The sequence below is a fragment of the Puma concolor genome, chromosome C1, assembly GCF_028749965.1.
Source record: "Puma concolor isolate L17-30 chromosome C1, mPumCon1.1.hap2, whole genome shotgun sequence".
Classification (NCBI taxonomy): Eukaryota; Metazoa; Chordata; class Mammalia; order Carnivora; family Felidae; genus Puma; species Puma concolor.
In genome coordinates this window covers 78,681,118-78,699,144 of record NC_141674.1, presented here as the reverse complement: position 1 = coordinate 78,699,144, position 18,027 = coordinate 78,681,118, and the positions used below count along the sequence as shown (strand labels likewise).

Here is an 18,027-nt window from a genome sequence, read left to right as displayed (position 1 = left end):
AACGTTGAAAAAAAAAATTTTAAAACAAGATACTATACACTAATTACAGTGGCCCAAATCCTGAACACTGACAAAACCAAATGCTGAATCAAAGTCACTTCACCAAGGTCATACATTTGCTACACTGATAAATCTACATTGACATCATGATATAATTAGTCAAATGTACGGCTTTGTTATAAGGACGTGGAGCAATAGGAACTCTCATTCATTGCTGATGGGAATGCAAAATGGTACAGGAACTTTGGATGAGCTTGGTGCTTTCTTACAAAACTAATCATGTTCCTTGGTATTTACCCAAAGGAGTCAACAACTTATGACTTTAAAAACCTGCACACAGATGTGTATAGCAGCTCTATTTACAACTTCCAAAACTTGGAAGCAACCAAAACGTCTTTCAGTAGGCAAATGGAAAAATAAGTTGTGGTACATCTAGTAGTATTATTCAGCCCTAAAAAGATATGTGCTATCAAACTCCCAAAAGATGTGTTGGTACTTTATATGCATATTACTAAAGTGAAAAGAAGCCAGTCTGAAAAAGCTACATACCAACTACATGACATTCTGGAAAAGGTAAAACTATGGAGACAGTAGAAAGATCACTGGTTGCCAGGGGTGTGTGGAATAGGGTGGGTTGCATGGGGGGAGTGACAAATAGGTGAAGCACAGAGGAATTTTAGGGCAGTGAAAATACCCTAAGTTAGTAAATGGTGGATACATGTCATTATACACTTATCCAAACCCATAGATTATTTGACACCAAGAGTGAACTCTAATGTAAACTATGGACTCTGGGTGATAATGATGTTGTCAATGTAAGCTCATCAACTGAAGCAAGTACGTAACTCTGGTTGGGGGTGTTGCTAATGTGGGAGGCTATACATGTGTGGAGGCAAGGGGTGTTATAGGGAATCTCTGTACCCTTTTCTCAATTTTGCTATGAACTTAAAACTGCTCTTAAAAAAATAGTCTTAAAAAAAATCCCCAGCCAATAAACAAACAGTCAAAATATATAAGCAGGCAATTTACAGAGGAGGAACTCTGCACTCTTTCAGAAGTTCTGATTTTGGATTACTCCACGGCGTCTGCCCTTGGGTCTCTCATCTCTCTCTCTATATAGTCATTCCCTTAGTGATGTTATCCAGTTTCATAGCTTTAAATATTAGATAACTACGTGCTGACAATTCTCAAATTTATGATCTCTAGCCTGGATCTTTTCCTTGAATTCCAGACTTCTGTATGTAATGATCTCCTTGACATTTCCACTTGATTATCTAATAGGCATCTCAAAACTTAGCATAGATAAAATTGAGCTCCTCTTCTTCCCCCAAAACCAAGTCTTCTTGCAGACAGATCCACCTCTATAGGATGGCTATGGAATCCTTCCAGAATCCAGTTGCTCAGGCCACAAATCCTGTGGTTAACCTTGGCTCTCTTGATGTCCCATGTCCAACCATGGGACATCATGTCCCATGTCCAAATCCCAATGATACTATCTTCAAAAAAGAATTTGATTACTTTTTATTATCTCCACTCCTTTCATCTTGGTCCACATCATTTCTTGCCTAGATTACCAAGACAGCATCCTAAACAGACTTTCTGCCTCTGCCCATCTATTGTTATTGCAATTCTCAAATCAGCAGCCAGAATGATGCTGTTAAAAATGTATGTCATATCATGTTATTCTTCTGTCCAGAATCAACCAACTGCTCTCCATCTCACTTGGAGGAAAAGTGAAAGAATGACCATAACTACGAGGCCTATATAATCTATAGCACACCCACTCCCCGCCCTGTACTTCTCTGACCATATCTCTTTTTACTCTTGCTTCTGCTCATTTCTCCAGTCTCACTAACATCCTTAATATTTTGTGAATAAGCCAGGCCTGCTGCACCTAATATATTTTCAGAGATAGGAACATGGCTTGTTCTCTCACCAACTTTTAGATCTTTCTACAAATGACATCTTCTCCATGAGGTCTTCCCTGACCAGCCTATCTAAAATCACAACTATCTCCCTCCTCGGTATCATCCCCTCTTCCGCTTCTGGGGAGAAAAGGAAGAGAATGAACTGAGAAAGGGGAAAGAGCATATTACCATATAATAATACACATATTGTTTTAAAATTTTTACATATCTATTAGAATAGTTCCATGAGAGAAGGAATTTTTGTCTGTTTTGTTCACTGCTTTGTCCGTAGCAACTAAAACAGAAGCTAGCATATGACCAAAAAAGGTCAAAGGATAAGCATGTAAATCGAAACATGGCAAAAACAGTTAAATAGAAATTGCTTTTCTACTGTATTCAAATCTCCCTAAGTTAAGGCAAATGTAACATTCCATGAATTCATTTACTCTTCCAGCAAAAAGTGTATTGAGAGCCTGCTCTATACCACTGTTTCAGGCACTGGGGAAAATATGACAAGGTCTTTTTGTATCAAAATATAATTTTAATTCAAATCTGATTTAGAAAAAGTTTCTTGACCCAACACTGATGACAGTGCATCTTTACCAAGCAACTTCTGATGAAACCACTATGGTAGGTAAATCAAAGTAGCATTCCAGATAAATGACTGTGATGCAATTCAACAGAAAGGACAGCTCTATTCATAGGGGAAGATTTTTCAAAGAGCTGAAAAAGCTATTTTATGTGTAAGTTCTAACAGGCTCTCAGCTCTGGCTGTACATTAAAATCGTCTGGGGGACTTTTAAAGAATACTGATGTCTGGGCCCAACCTGACCAAATGAAACTCAATCCCTAGGGGTGGAGCCAGGCATGTATAGCTGTTAAAAGCTCCCCAGGTAATTCTGATGCACAATTAGCTTGAGAATCACTGTTTTACAAGTTCCTATTATTGATTATCATTTCAAAGAGAAGGGTATAGTTATTTCTGCCAACTCTTTTCAATTGCCAGTATTGACTGAAAAGATCTCTCAACATTAATCATTGTCGTCAATATGGCAATTTTTTTTGGAGACTTCACATAGAAGCCTGAGCCTACAAATAGTCACATACCTGCTGAAGTTGTCCTACCAGAATCTGAAGACCCCATGAGTGATCTTACTAGAGGTAATTCTGTACTCTAAGTAATTGACATTTCCTAAAAAGCAGCAAAGCCAATTTAAGCAATTTTTATTAAAGCTATAAATACTGACCTGTAGGTACTAAAGAGTAAATATTTTTAATTAAGCTAATTAATTTTTAGCTTAATTAACATCAAGGTTTTTAAAACATCCCCTAACACTAAAACAATGCATAATTTTTTGGCTTATTTTACCATTTTATTAAATTTCACACATATATAAAACTTCCATATACTCATCACAACTTTGACAATGATCAACTCCTGGACGATCATGTTTCATCTACACAACCCCATATTCAACATCACCCTAGTGTAAATACTTCTGAAGCAAATCTCAGATATCATATTGTTTCACATAGGTTTTATTTTAATTTAATGTAAATAATGCAGAAAGTAACTGGAAAGGACTTAGGCTTACACAATAGGAATAACAGAAAAAGGTGATAAAATAGTTTATAAATTGTAAGTAGAAAACGACATTTGAAAGTCCCCTATGTGCAGTCTCTTAGCTACCTCTTATAGGACTGATGAACACTGCATCTCAGCTAGCTTAGATGACAAAGAAGACTTAGTTTCATAGGTAACAGAACCCTCTCAAATACAGTTCTTACTTGGGATCTTAGAGAAATTATTAATGAAATGACTTATTTTTTATATATCTTTGATACTAATGACTACTGAGGGACACAATAGCATATTAAAAAAACTTTTTTTCAGCTTTACTGAGGAATAATCGACATAGTAACTGTATATATTTAAGCTGTACAACTTGTTTTGATCTATGCATACACCGTGAAATGATCACCACAATCAACCTATCATCCCCTCACATACAGTTACCATTTTCACCCCCCCTTTTTTTTTGGTGGTGATAACAATAAAGATCTATCCTCTTGATTTTAGAGGATACTCAGCCAGAGGTGTACCTCAAAGATATTGCAGGTTCAGTTTCAGAACATTGTAACAAAGTGAATACTGTAAAAAAGCAAGGCAAGTGAATTTTCTGGTTTCCCAGTGCATATAAAAGCTATGTTTGCACTATACTGTAGTCTATTAAATACACAGTGGCATTATGCCTAATATAACAACATGCATACCTTAATTAAAACTACTTTATTGTTAAAAAATGTTAACCATCATCTGAGCTCTCAGTGAGCTATAATCACTGATCAGAGTACCATAACAAATATAATAATTAAAAAGTTTAAAATATGAGAATTACCAAAGTATGATACAGAGATAAAGTGAGCAAATGCTGTTAGAAAAAAAGCATGGATAGATTGGCTCAATGGAAGGCTGCCTCAAACCCTACATTTGTAAAAAGCAGTATCTGTGAAGCAATAAAGCAAAGGGTAATAAAAGGAGGTATGCCTATACTAGTTGTGTGATTTGAGATTATTTAACCTCTCATCTCTTACCTGTAAAATGAGGATAATGTCACTATTTTTGGAAATTAAGTAATATGTAAATGCCAAGTACCTAGCACATAGAGTACCATACTGACTACACGTACTGACATGGACCAAACATTATTACTGGGGCTGCTTCGGAAGGCCAAAAATAATGGCCTGGACTGTGGTTTCCAATTTGAAATTCCTAAATCCCTAGGGCATATGAGAGTATTAATGGGCAATCTTGCATTTGTAGCCTAATATTTCCAATGGGTTTCTAGTAAGTTCAGAGAACCTATGAATAGTTTTTTTTAATTTTTTTTTTAATGTTTATTTTTGACAGAGAGACACACAGCATGCGCGGGGGAGGGGCAGAGAGAGAGCGAGACACAGAATCCAAAGCAGACTCCAGGCCCTGAGCTGTCAGCACAGAGCCTGACGCGGGGCTCGAACTCACAAACTGTGAGATCATGACCTGAGCCGAAGTTGGACGCTCAATAGACTGAGCCACCCAGGCGCCCCTATGAATACTTTTTTTAAAAAAGAAGATATCCAATTAGATTTATATAAAAACAGCACTAGAAAATATAGTCAGAGTAAATTAAATTGTTAATGTATTCTAAATGAGCAGAGTAAAACTTAAGCACAAAATTAGTATTTGTAGTTAAAGATCAAAAGTCTCATTCTAATATCTCTTATGATACGTCTTAGTGACTTTTCTAGTTTCCTTAGAATGGTGATTAAATAAACACTGTTTGCAAGAAACTGCATAACAACTTCTTTAAAAATCAATGAGAGTCTTCATCTTCCTTCAGCTATCCTTTTTGTTAATACAATATTTACTTCCTGATAAATCCTGAAAAAATCCTAAAGTTGTACTTCACATTGTATACATCTATTCAAACATTATCATTAGTGTAGACAGCTGAAAAACTTTTGTTTTTCTTTTGGGTGCATGGTTCTGTGATAGAAAACAAACCTCTCTCTCTCTTCATCGCTAAGACCGATGCAGAGAAGTTTGACTTTGGTCTTGGTATTTGGCAAAACATTTAGTCAGTCTTCCAAAGGCTGAGGCCAATCTGATCATCACTTCTGGCATCCTTACATTTGTGTGTGATCAATGATCTTGTGATTGCATAGTTTCCATGATATCTAATAAGTGTTAACAATCTCAGTAATAAGAACAATCATGTCATTCACATTTACTGTTATTAACTGAACATTCACTTTCAAATCTAAACATTCTAGATGAAGTAAAAAAGTCCTTATGTGTTTTTGTCAGTCAGAAAAATAAAATGTCACAGTAATTAATGATGCCTGTGAAAACCATTAGGTTTATGTATAAAACAATTAGTAAAAATTTTTAATTATTTAGCTAAATAGATTAACAGTTAATTCAAAGAGTAAATACATTAAATAGATTACTTTCTGGAGAATGCTGTTATCTTGGAAAAAAAATTAAAAAAAATTTTTTTTAATGTTTATTTTTGAGAGAGAGAGAGACTGAGCTAGCAGGGAAGGGGCACAGAGAGAGGGAGACAGAGAATTCCAAGCAGACTCCTCATTGTCAGTGCAGAGCCCGACATGGGGCTTGAACCCATGAACTGTGAGATCATGACCTAAACTGAAATCAAGAGTTGAACGCTCAACTAAGCTACCCAGGTGCCCTGGAAAAAATGTTTATATAAATTCAAATAAGGTTAAGACAGAATAATAGAGATTACCTGTCATCATAATTCAATCTTTGCAGAACTGTATTATGTATATATAAAGGAAAAGAACCATTGTTAAAAAGGAACAAAAGGTCCCAAATGGAGTTCCTTATGCTCAGCCCCACCAAGACTTAACACCAATTGTAGTTTCAGACTCTCCCAGGAATAGAGTTTTAAACCAATCAGTCTAGAATTTTCTGATCAACACTAATGAGGTAACATGCATGGTAAGACCCCTTGCCTTTTCCTCTAAGGGAAGGTGACCTTGCCTGAAACAATCCTTTCTTTTCTAATAACTTCCTTATCCTGCCCCATTTCTGCCTATAAAAGTCTTCTAATTGTACACTCCCTTGGATCATCTTTCTCTTTGTTAGATGGAATGCTACCTAATTCATTAATCACTGTTTAATGCCAATTAGATCTTTAAAAACTGACTTGGTTGTCTTTAATAGCTTTAAGAGCTACATTTAAATTTTATTTCCACTTAAGTTACAAATCTTTCAAGAAGATTTCCTATTGGGCAATTCTTGGCATCTTGTGATGATGAATTAAAAAAATGTCACTTTAAAATATCTGGAGTTGAAAAATACCTAAATTATGTAAACAGATATGAAATAATCTCATTGTAATCTCTAATTAAGATAATAAAAATGTTAAGACAGAAATGTTGAATAAATTGAGGCACCCCAAACACATTCTGTTTAGTCAGGCTTCACAGGAAAAGACTCCACAAGAATGTTTTAAAACAACTCTTCAGGCACCTAGGTAGCTCAGTCAGTTGAGTGTCCACCTCTTGAGTTCGGCTCAGGTCATGATCTCATGGTTTGTGAGATCTAGCCTTACATCAGGCTCTGTGCTGACAGTGAGGAGTTAACTTGGGATTCTCTCTCTCCCTCTTTCTCTCTGTCCCTACCCTGCTCTCCCTCTCTCAAAATAGATAAATATTAAAAAAGAAAAAAAAAAGAAAGAAAAAAACCCTCCTGTAGTCTTGAGTCTACAAAGCTAAGTATTTAAACATGAAGTGGTACAAATGATCCTTTTTAGAGGTGGAAGATAAAGTTTTTTGAGATTTGTCTAAACTATGAATCTTAGATCCTTCTAGTACACACCTTACTGAAAAACAGTTTTCTGAATCCCTTTCTGGCACACAAAAAGGTCAGTGTTGTTTTTAAATGCATTAGTTGAAAGTAAATGGATATTTGGTATTACTGGTATAGGGTACAGTGACTACAAGAGAAATCTAATAGCTAACAATGCCAAGAAATTATTTCTGTACCTTAATTTTAAACTTCCAAAATATTGCTACTTCTGATAACAATAAACCATAGTGATAATTTATTTATTGGATGAAATGATTCTTCTACTCTAGAAGTTTGGTCTATACTGGTGCTATTTGGTTTTAGCTACCGGCAAATACTACTTTTCATATTTGGTCACTGGCATTTGGCTGAAATGTGTATTTGGTGCACCTCTACCAATAGCATATTTAGAGGTTTATCCTTATGCTTCTTGGTAGAGAATACAGGTATAGCCTGGGAATGTTTTTACCTTGATAGTTTTAGAAAAATCCCAACTCTACTTCACAATGGATATTCCCTACTTCTTATTACTTCAAATCTGTTCCATATTAAATTACCCATGGTTTTGTACTGTTCACAGTGCTCAAGTTATCCTCTAACAGGGGAGTTCTTCCTTGAGGTGGGCATAATGTTTCTTTTGTATTGCCCATAGTGCCTACCACAGTGCTGGTCATCAGATATATATTTACTGAATAAGATCCAGTATATTCCTGGCTAACCACCTTTGTGTGAGACCTTATTTTCCTTCTTAATTTTAGTCTATTCTATAAATAAACTATCCAAAACTAACTATATTCAAAGTCTGAACAAATAAGGTATTGAATTTAATAAAAGATAAAAGTAATGTTTAGTGGAGAAGAAAACAGAGCACTATTCTTAGATCTAAGACACTGAAGGTAAGTCATTTACTTTATTCATGCCTTTGTTAGAAAGCCCTCTTGCTCATCTACAGACCCCAACAGTTAAAACCAGAACTAGACAAGACCGCTTAACATAAATCATGCTTTAATTAAAATTTACTGTATTTTTTTCATATTGCACTTTCTTGAGACATTGATGAAGGTGTTTTGCAAAGTCCCAGAGCATACAAACTGCCCAACCAGAAAAGCCTGATAGCAGAGGAATGCTAGAAGACCACACCCCACATGACCCCTTCCTTCCCTGCCCATGATCATGGGCTGAACACATACCAACCCTGACCCATGATTATATGCTCCTTGCCTGCTTTCTTGCATGTATCCCTCTAAACCTCTCCTTATAAATTTCTAGGTGTCCTTGTTGTTGGAGAGGCTGGTTGTTAAGGCTTAAGTCTGCCACCTCCCCTGGCTGCTGGCACCCAAAATAAATCTCTTCCTTTCTCTTTTCCAAACCCTTTTCGGTTATTGGCTCCTTTTAGGATGAGTTTATCCAAGTTTGTTCAATAACACTGTGGGCAAACCCAGCCAGGAGCTATGCTTTTTATTAGTCTAGCCCCCACAGGATTTCCTAGGATGGAGCAGCTGGCCATGGCAGCATGCCAGGGCTTACCCATTTATTTCCTGAGTTAGCGGCTGTGATATATCAGTGGTTAACACAGTCTACCTATGGATTCTGCAAGACAGCTGCATGAAGTCAAAATAACTGAGAAGGAAAACTGTAATATTAACACCAACCTGAAAGTTCGAACGAGATTTTTAAGCTGTGCATAAATATCTCCTAATGTGATCTGAAGAGGCCCCAAAAGTCCAGGCACTCTGAAAATAAAAAAAAATACATTTATTTTAAAATATAATTTAATTATACACACATACTCTTTGAGGTTTGCCTAAGTCTGGATTTTCCATACGTAAGAATGGCACTTAGGTAGAGGCAGTTAAGCTAGGATGTGACTGGTGAGAAGTCATAAGGATATAATTCATAATAACCCCACACTCCAAGTCACAGGCTATGCTACAGTATGAGACACTGAGAAACATTGTTTTGGCTACTATCTGTATTCTGGTCTCGGGTTTTTCTTACCTTTACTTTTGAATATTAGACTAAGTTAGGAGTGTGGCCTATTTCTCCTTATTAAATTCTTATGGTGGGAGTAAAAATTAGTACTTTTTTAGTGAGCAACTTGACAATATATGTTAACGTTTTAAATGCGGCTAGTCTTTGACCCAAGAGTTTTACTAGGAAAAAATTTATCCTAAAGAAATAATCAGATAACATAAAAAAGTTGCTTACGCAGAAATATTTTTAGTAGTGAAAAATGGAAACAAATGTCCATCAACAGATGATCATAAATTATGATATACACATATAATTATGATATACAAATATTCCATATAATGGAATATAATAAAACCTTTAAAATAATATAAATCTACATATTTATAATGTGGAAAAATATGGTATATTAAGTGAAAAATGCCTATGGAGTATTGCCCCATTTTTATAAAAACTTATATATAATGATACTGTATCTGATATACTGTGTATTTCAAACACGTTTCATTCCTTCCAGGTTTATACTATAACAGAGAGAACCAAAGGGAATGAATATACACACACCAGACATCATGTATACGTCAAAGATAAACATCAAAACATTACTAGGGATTATAGGTTATCTTCCTTCTTATACAATTTTGCACTGCCTCAATCTGCTGCAATAAGTATGTACGACTTTTTTAATTATGCAAGTTTCAGATATATTTCAAAACAGAGGAAACAGCAATAGCAACTCTATTATCTATTTCCAAATTCAACCTCCCAGTATTTTGTTATATTTACTGCATTTTTTCTTCCTTCTTTCCTCTCCTGGCTAGTACCATTTTAAAGTGAATTCCTAAGCACCTGGGTGGCTCAGTCAGTTGAGGTACCAATTTTGGCTCATGTCATAATCTTGCAGTCTGTGAGTTCCAGCCCCACATTGGTCTCTGTGCTGACCCCTGGAGCCTGAGCCTGCTTTGGATTCTGTATCTCCCTCTCTCTCTGTACCTACCTTCCTCCCTCCCTCCCTCCCTCCCTCCTTCCCTCCCTCCCTCCCTCTATCAAAAATAAATAAACATTAAAAAAAAATTAAAAAAAAAAGTAAATCCCTGACATGTAATTTGATCCCTAAATATTTCCTTATTTATCTCTAAATACAACAGCATTTTCTTTCTTTTTTAAAAAATACAGCAGCATTTTCTTACAAAATCATAATAAAATGATCATACCTAACCAAATTAACACTTCCTTAATATCACCTAATACCCAGTACATATTTCATTTTCTCCAGTTATCCAAAAAACAAAAAAAAGTCTGTTTACAATTGGTTTGTTCTAATCAAAAACCAAAAGGTCTTATTTTTATTTTTTTATTATTTTTAAAAATATCTTCATTTTATAACAAAGAAAACCTCAACTACTTGCATAAACAACCAAAAAAAACCTCTGTGTCAAGAATTATTTTGTTTTTAGTGTTCTTTGTGTTTCTTTCTCTTTAAAGTTATTCCACCTCTTCTCACATTTAGTTCTTGAGCTATTATCAATAATTTGGTCTTCTGGCAGGGCTCCTTTTGTCATCTATTGCAGCCAAAACCCAGGAGGAATAGAATTCCTTCAATGGCATAGCTATGTGGTCTTAAATTTAAAACTGGGTCCTTTCATTAGCTGAAATGTCTAGAAAATTATTTTCCGATAAATCCTTATCTACTGATTACATACCAGTATCAATAATCCATACTAACGTTTCAAATCTATATAACTACAGTCAAGGATTGATATCTTCTTGTCCTATGAATCAGACAGATGGTGACTTTTACTGTTTTCTAACCTATTTCTATTTCTAACCTGTTTCTATTACACAGAAACAATGTCTAAGTATAGGACCATATAAAAGGCAAAACTAAAAACAGCTTTACTGTCTATGAGAAGCTTAACATAATAGGCACTCAACAAATATTAATTTAAATAATTATTTAAAATGTAAAACAGAAGCAAGCTGCTCAAAATACCAAGGCTTCCAGGAGATTATGTTTTTCTTAGTTTTGAACTACTACAAAATTAAGACTAATCTATATGCACACTTTTTAGATTTTATTTTTAAGTAATCTCTACACCCAAATGGGGCTCGAATTCATAACCCTGAGATCAAGAGTCACATGCTGTACCGACTGAGTCAGCCAGGTGCCCCTAATCCATATGCACACCTTAAACAATGACTGAAAACACCCTTACATTTTTCTTCTCAAGAAAGAAAGTGGAGATTTAAAAGTTCAAGACAGCCCTTACACCTCTGGAAAAAAGATTTTTCAAACTTCCTTTGAAAGAGAAATCAAGATTACAATTTTTTAAATCTCATTCATCACTGGGCAATTACAAGAAAAATAATTTCCACGACGGGAAGCTTAAAACTAAAGTGCAAAGTTGACTTGAACAAAAACTCTTAAGTTGCTGAGTGTGAAATGGTTCTATAAATAAATATGTATGCAGAGTGAGTTAACAGACCGTTAAAACTTCATAAAGTTTCATTCACATGTGAAACTGATATGACACATATACCACAAATCAGTATTTAAATGGTCTAGCTTTGGTATTTTTTCCCTTACTTCACTGGATTATTAAGTGGAGGTGACATAGTTTGGTTTTCTACTCCCATATTCTCAACTTTTATTATGTGCTTCTGTGTCTTCTGCACAAAACTTAATTTCAATATTTCCTTGGCAATATATCTTAAAAATTCCAATTTCTCAGGCAAAGACATCCATGTAAACTTTTCACATTTTTCAAACTGTTCAAAATTGAAGGATAAAAATTAATCTAAATTATGAACCTACAAATACCAAATTAATTCATAATATTGTAACAGTGGAATGACAATTACATACTTACATTTTACTCAACTTTTCAAGTACGATGCGTTTTCTAATCTGGTTCTGAGAACTTGAATCTATCAGCGGAAAGGTGGGATCTTGCTGAATCACATTTTTAAACAAAACAAAGCAAAATCATAAACGTACATTCTTTCTCTGGTAAGAACAATAAACATTAAAACAAAAGTTTACACCTAGGGAATGGCAGAATAAAAACTAGACTTGAGAATTAGAAGATTTAAATTTGAGTATTGGTTCAGTCATTAGGTTGATGTAAACTTAAGTCCTATGTCTACTTTTGAGAGTGTTTTCTCATCTGTATAAAGGGATGCTAATACCTTCTTTATTAAATGAGAAAATGTACATGAAAGAAATTTGTAAACTGATAAATGCTATACAAATGTTGGAGATTAAAGTTTTAAAATTAGCAAATACTATAAATATATTATGGGGAATTCCACTTCTAGAAATGGCAGACAAGGTAATTCAAACCATTCCTCCTGCTGAGAACTGAAAAAACACTGGGAAAATACCCATATTTGTTTGAAAACATCAGAGAACTAACAAGGCAGTAAATAATTATGGCCAGAGATTCTAGAGAAGGTAATTCCAGAGAGGCAGTGACTAATTCCAAAAGAAGCAATTCAGATACTGAGAACTTGAGCATCTTCTAATAAGCATTAGAGCTTGGGGAATGCCGAGACTGTACTGACAACTCTCTCCCCCAAAGCCTGACTTAGAAGGACTACTAAGACTAAGAATGAATAGGAAACAGACTGGCTCTTACAGAGACTGAAGCCCAGCTTTAAATCATTTTAATCCATGACTGGATTAAGCAAGATGTGGGACAACTACAAATCATCTGCTAGAAGCCAACATAAATCTGTTTTAACTTCAGTCTCAAATTATCTGTAATTTTTAATATACAATGTTTGCCATATAATAAAGCAGTAAGAAAACAAGACAACATGGTCAAAATCTGAAACTTTAGCCCATGGAAAACAACCCCCAGGAAATCCAGATGATGAAGTTATCAGCTTTATTCAAAATAACTGTTGATGTATTTAAAGAAAAATGACAAGACTGAAAATTTCTGTAGAGAACTGAAAACTATATAAAAGAACCAAAGGAAAATTCTCAAACTGAAAAATACAGTATTCTTTTTTTTTTAAATTTACTTATTTTGAGAGAGAGCATGCATGCACATGTGATCAGGGGAGGGGCAGAGAGAGGGAGAGAAAATCTCAAGCAGGCTCTGTGCTGTGCTGTCAGCACAGAGCTTGACGTGGGGTTTGAACTCACAAACCAAGATCATGACCTGAACCAAATGAAATCAATGTTTAACTGACTAAGCCACCTAGGCACCCTGAAAAATACAGTATTCTAAAGTGAGAACTTAATGAATATGTTTAATAATACAGTAAAAAAGACTGAAGAGAGAATAGTGATTTAGAAATTATTCAGAATAAAGCACAGTCACACCTAACACCCCCTCCCACATACATACATAATACAAAGCGCAAAAGAATATGAGACACAGAAGATACAATGGAAAAGATTAACGTGTCTGTAATTGGAGTACCAGACAGAGAGGAAAGGAAGAATGAGACAGAAGAAGTATCTATAAAGATAATAATTGAGACTATTCCAAAACTGATAAAGAAACCAAATTAAGATTCAAGTATTACAAGTGCCAAAAGAATAAATACAATAATAATCACATGTAGGCCAAGCATTCTAAAATTGACAGTAACCAAAGACAAAAAAATTTTAAAAGTGGCTAACAGAAGAAAAACAGTATTTTCAAAGAAGTAGCAATAAGAGAAATAAATGAAAGCCAAAGGACAAAGAAATATTTTCAATTGCCTGAAAAAAATGCTAATCTAGAATTCAATACCCAGAAAAATGTCCTTCAAAAATGAAAGTAAAATAAAGAATTTTCTGACAAAAACTGAGAAAATTTATCATTAGCAAACTGCACTAATCAAAATACAGGATATTCTTCAGGCCCAAGACAAATAATCTGTAATGGAAGAATAGAGATGCAGGAAGGAAAAACAATAGAAGAGTAATTAATTGGATAACTCCAACTGAATATTGACTATTAATAATCTTACACGATTTAAAATACTGAGACAAAGGGCGCCTGGGTGGCACAGTTGGTTAAGTGTCCAACTTCGGCGCAGGTCATGATCTCATGGTTCATGGGTTCAAGCCCTGCATCGGGCTCTGTGCTGACAGCTCAGAGCCTGGAGCCTGCTATGGATTCTTTGTCTCCCTCTCTCTCTCCCCCTCCCCTACTTGTGCTCTCTCTCTCTCTCTCAAAGGTAAATAAACATTAAAAAAAATATATTAAAAAAAATACAGAGAGAACAAAAATAGACAACAAGAGCACATAAGCAAAGAGAGGGTAAATAGAATTGAAGTTTCTAAGGGACTGTTAAGGAAGCAAAAAAAATTAACTTATATTAGACTTTTATAATAATTCAGTTAATTCAAGTTTTACTCTTTACAGTAACCACTTAATGGTTAGTAAAATAACATTTAAAACAAGCTAACAGAGGGTAAACAATGAAATAATGATATTTAATTCAAAGAAAGAAAGGAGAGAAAGAACATAGAACAGGTGGGACAAGCAGAAAGCAATGAGTGGGATGAGATTTAAGCCCAAACATATCACTTAGGATACTGAATGTAAATAGGCTAAATTCTCTACATAATAAAGATTACCAGCCTAAGTAAAAGCGGATAGTCCTTGAAAATACTAATGAAGAATGCTAATGCCAGCAAAGTAGAGTAAAAGAGAAAAAAATCATCAATGTAGAGAAAAGTCACTCCATAATACTGAGGTTTGATTTACCAGGAAGACATAACAATCTTTTTTTTTTAACACCATATAACATGGTCTCAAAATACTAACAGTAAAATTCACTAAACTAAAAGGAGAAATAATCAAACCATAATTATGGTGACAGATTCTTGACCCATCTCTCCCATCTTTCTCAGTAACTAATGAACAACACCCCCACCCTGCAAAAATCAATAGTGCTTCTCAAACTTTAATGTAAACACATTTTCCCAAAGGAAAACAATGAAATCTGACCCATTCTCCTCATCATAAACAAAAATCAATTCCAGGTGAATTGCAGATCTAAATATGAAAGGAAAAACAAAGCTTCTAGAAGATGAAATAACCCGGGATAAACAAAGATTATTTTCTTAGAGAAGTCATTAAAGGCTACAATTAATAAACTGAACTCAAGATATCATTAATGAGAGTGAAAAGGCAAGTCTCAGAGTAGAAGACAATATTTGTAATACACCCAATTAAAAATGGGTTTGAATCCTGAATAAAGAATTCCTACAAAATCAGTAAGAAAAAAATACCTGGATATTCCTACAGATAAATGGGAAAAACACTTGAAAAGATACTTAACAAAAGAGACACTCCAAAGGGTCAAAAAGCAAATGAAACAGTGCACAACTCATTAATCATCAGAGAAATGTGTTATAACCAAAAAGTAATACCACCAGAAATGTGAAAAGTAACAATATCAAGTACTGGTAAAGAATGTGGAGTCATGGAAACTCTCATATAGTGGCAGTGGAATATAAACCTGCAAAACCATTTTGGAAAACTGTTTGGCATTATCCAGTATAGTTGCATATACACATATATTATGACCCCAAAATGATATACATACCCAACATAAATACCTATACCTTAGAAGAGAGATATAAACAAGAAAGCTCAGACACCACAGCCCCACACTGGAAAAGCCTAAAATGCCCATTAATATGAATAAATTGGGATATATTTCTATAAGGGAATGCTATGCAGCAATGAAAGAATGAAGTATAGCCGCATGGAACAACATAAATAACTCACAAACATAATGTTGCATGAAATAAATTGAAAACCAAAGAATATATACTATGTGAATTCATTTAATACAGTTCAAAATTGGCAAAACTAATGTATGTTATTATAATAGTTATTCAATTTGGAAAGAGGATATAATCAGGAGAAGACATAGTTGGGCCTCTGTTTTACTCAAATTTCTTGGCCTGGGTAATGATTACAAGGCTGTGTTCTTTTGTGATAATTCAACAAGTTGTACACTTACTATCTGTATTTTACATGAACGAAAAAGTTTTAATGTTATGCAACAAAGGAATAGTCAATTTTCATTTTCTTTCTTAGGTATTTTTCCTGTTTAAAGCTTATAAACACAAAAATGATAAAACGAATGTTATATTAAGGTAGTTTATGCAGCTGAGTGACAGAGATCAGGTTTCTTCAGGCTGATTATAAAAGTTATGAATACTGTCTAATAATACAGTTGAAGTGATTCAAAATATAGTACTAGGCTAGGTAGCATTCTATATAAGAAATTTCTAAACTTTTACTCTATTTCCACTTTCATCCTCTTTCTAAATCTCCAAATGTGTTCTTAAATTTAGAGCCACATTTACTCACAAATCTTTAGTAACAAAGTTTTGTCATAAAAATAAGGTTATCACGTACTCCTCTTCATGCCAAATAACTTCATTTCCCAAGCTACACATCAAACCAAAAACGGGTAAGAGAAATACTGAGAGAACCCCCCAAGAGATATTTAGTCTCTACAGAGAATTACTATTTACTGAGCATCAATTTTATCTAAGGCACTGTGATAAATGCTTTACATACATTATTTTTTAAATTCTTAACAAGTGAGCAAGGAAAGCTATCAGACTCAAGAGACCAACTTTTCATACAGTAATAAATGACATAGCTAATACTAAAACCTAGGTTTACCTGGTATTCTCTATTTTCTCTTATGTCCATTATTTCTCAATAAGTCTCCTTTACTATATTATTTTCATTAATATTATTTTAAATTGGCCTGCTTGCTAAATAATACCCAAATACTTTACCATTCAGCTAGTAAGTCTACTCCACTGTATACAGTTCTATTGGAAATAAAATACAAAGATATATACCCCATGCAGAAATTTGAAATACCAAAATACAAAGAATATTTGTTGGTACAAAAATAAATAAATAAACCTCTTCAGAGAGTCTACATATTATATGAAGAACTAGGTTTTAAAGAAAACTCTGTCCCCAATTCTAGGCTATTTCTATACTGGAGAAAAATATTACACATTTGTGAAATTTTCTGGGGGCGAATTTCAACTTATTTGGAAAACAATTATGCCACTACTGGAGATGGCATTTAAAAATTTTTTTTTTAATTAATTTATTTAGGGGCGCCTGGGTGGCTCAGCTGGTTGAGCCTCTGACTTCAGTTCGGGTCATGATCTCATGGTTCGTGGGTTCAAGCCCCACGTTGGGCTCTGTGCTGTCAGCTCAGAACCTGAATCCTGCTTTGGATTCTGTATCTCTCTCTCTCTGGCCTTCCCTTGCTCAGGCTTTGTCTCTCTCTGTTGCAAAAATAAACATTAAAATAAATAAATAAAATTAATTTATTTTGAGAGAGAGAGAGATAGCACGAGCAGGGGAGGGGCAGAGACAGGGAGAGACAGAGAGTCCCAAGCAGGATCTGCACTGGCAGATGCGGGGCTCAAACCTATGAAACTATGTAATCATTACCACAGCCAAAACCAAGAGTCAGACCCTCAACTGACTGAGCCACCAAGGAGTCCTTAGGGATGGCATTTGAAAACAAAAAACTGAACTAAACAAACTTGAAAATTTAACAATTATTTCTTCAGTATTACTCCTGTTCCAAGGTTTGCTATGGTGAGTGTTTCATATGCTAGCAGCATAGAAAACTCATTATCGTTTTTTTTTTTAAGTCCATTTATCTTGAGAGAGAGAAAAAAAAAAGCATGAGTGGGGGGAGGGGCAGACAGAGAGAGAGGAGAGAGAGAATCCCATACAAGCTCCAGGCTGTTATCCCAGAGCCTGATGCTGGGCTCGATCTCACAAA

At 34.7% G+C, this 18,027-nt stretch overlaps 1 protein-coding gene across 11 annotated transcripts in view; it reads right to left on the bottom strand.

Annotated features, from left to right (window-relative positions):
• The window catches only part of RPAP2 (RNA polymerase II associated protein 2), a 98,747-nt gene that overhangs the window by 39,830 nt on the left and 40,890 nt on the right, over window positions 1-18,027 (bottom strand). For all 11 annotated transcript variants that reach the window (XR_015254878.1, XR_015254875.1, XR_015254876.1 and 8 more), the window contains exons 9-10: window positions 12,108-12,190; window positions 8,919-8,999 (exon numbers count right to left, since the gene is read on the bottom strand). Coding sequence is in view for 7 of the 11 variants with exons in the window: in XM_086717539.1 (XP_086573665.1) it covers window positions 8,919-8,999; window positions 12,108-12,190 (164 nt within the window). In the remaining 4 variants the exon portion in view is untranslated. The remainder of the gene's footprint in view (window positions 1-8,918; window positions 9,000-12,107; window positions 12,191-18,027) is intronic.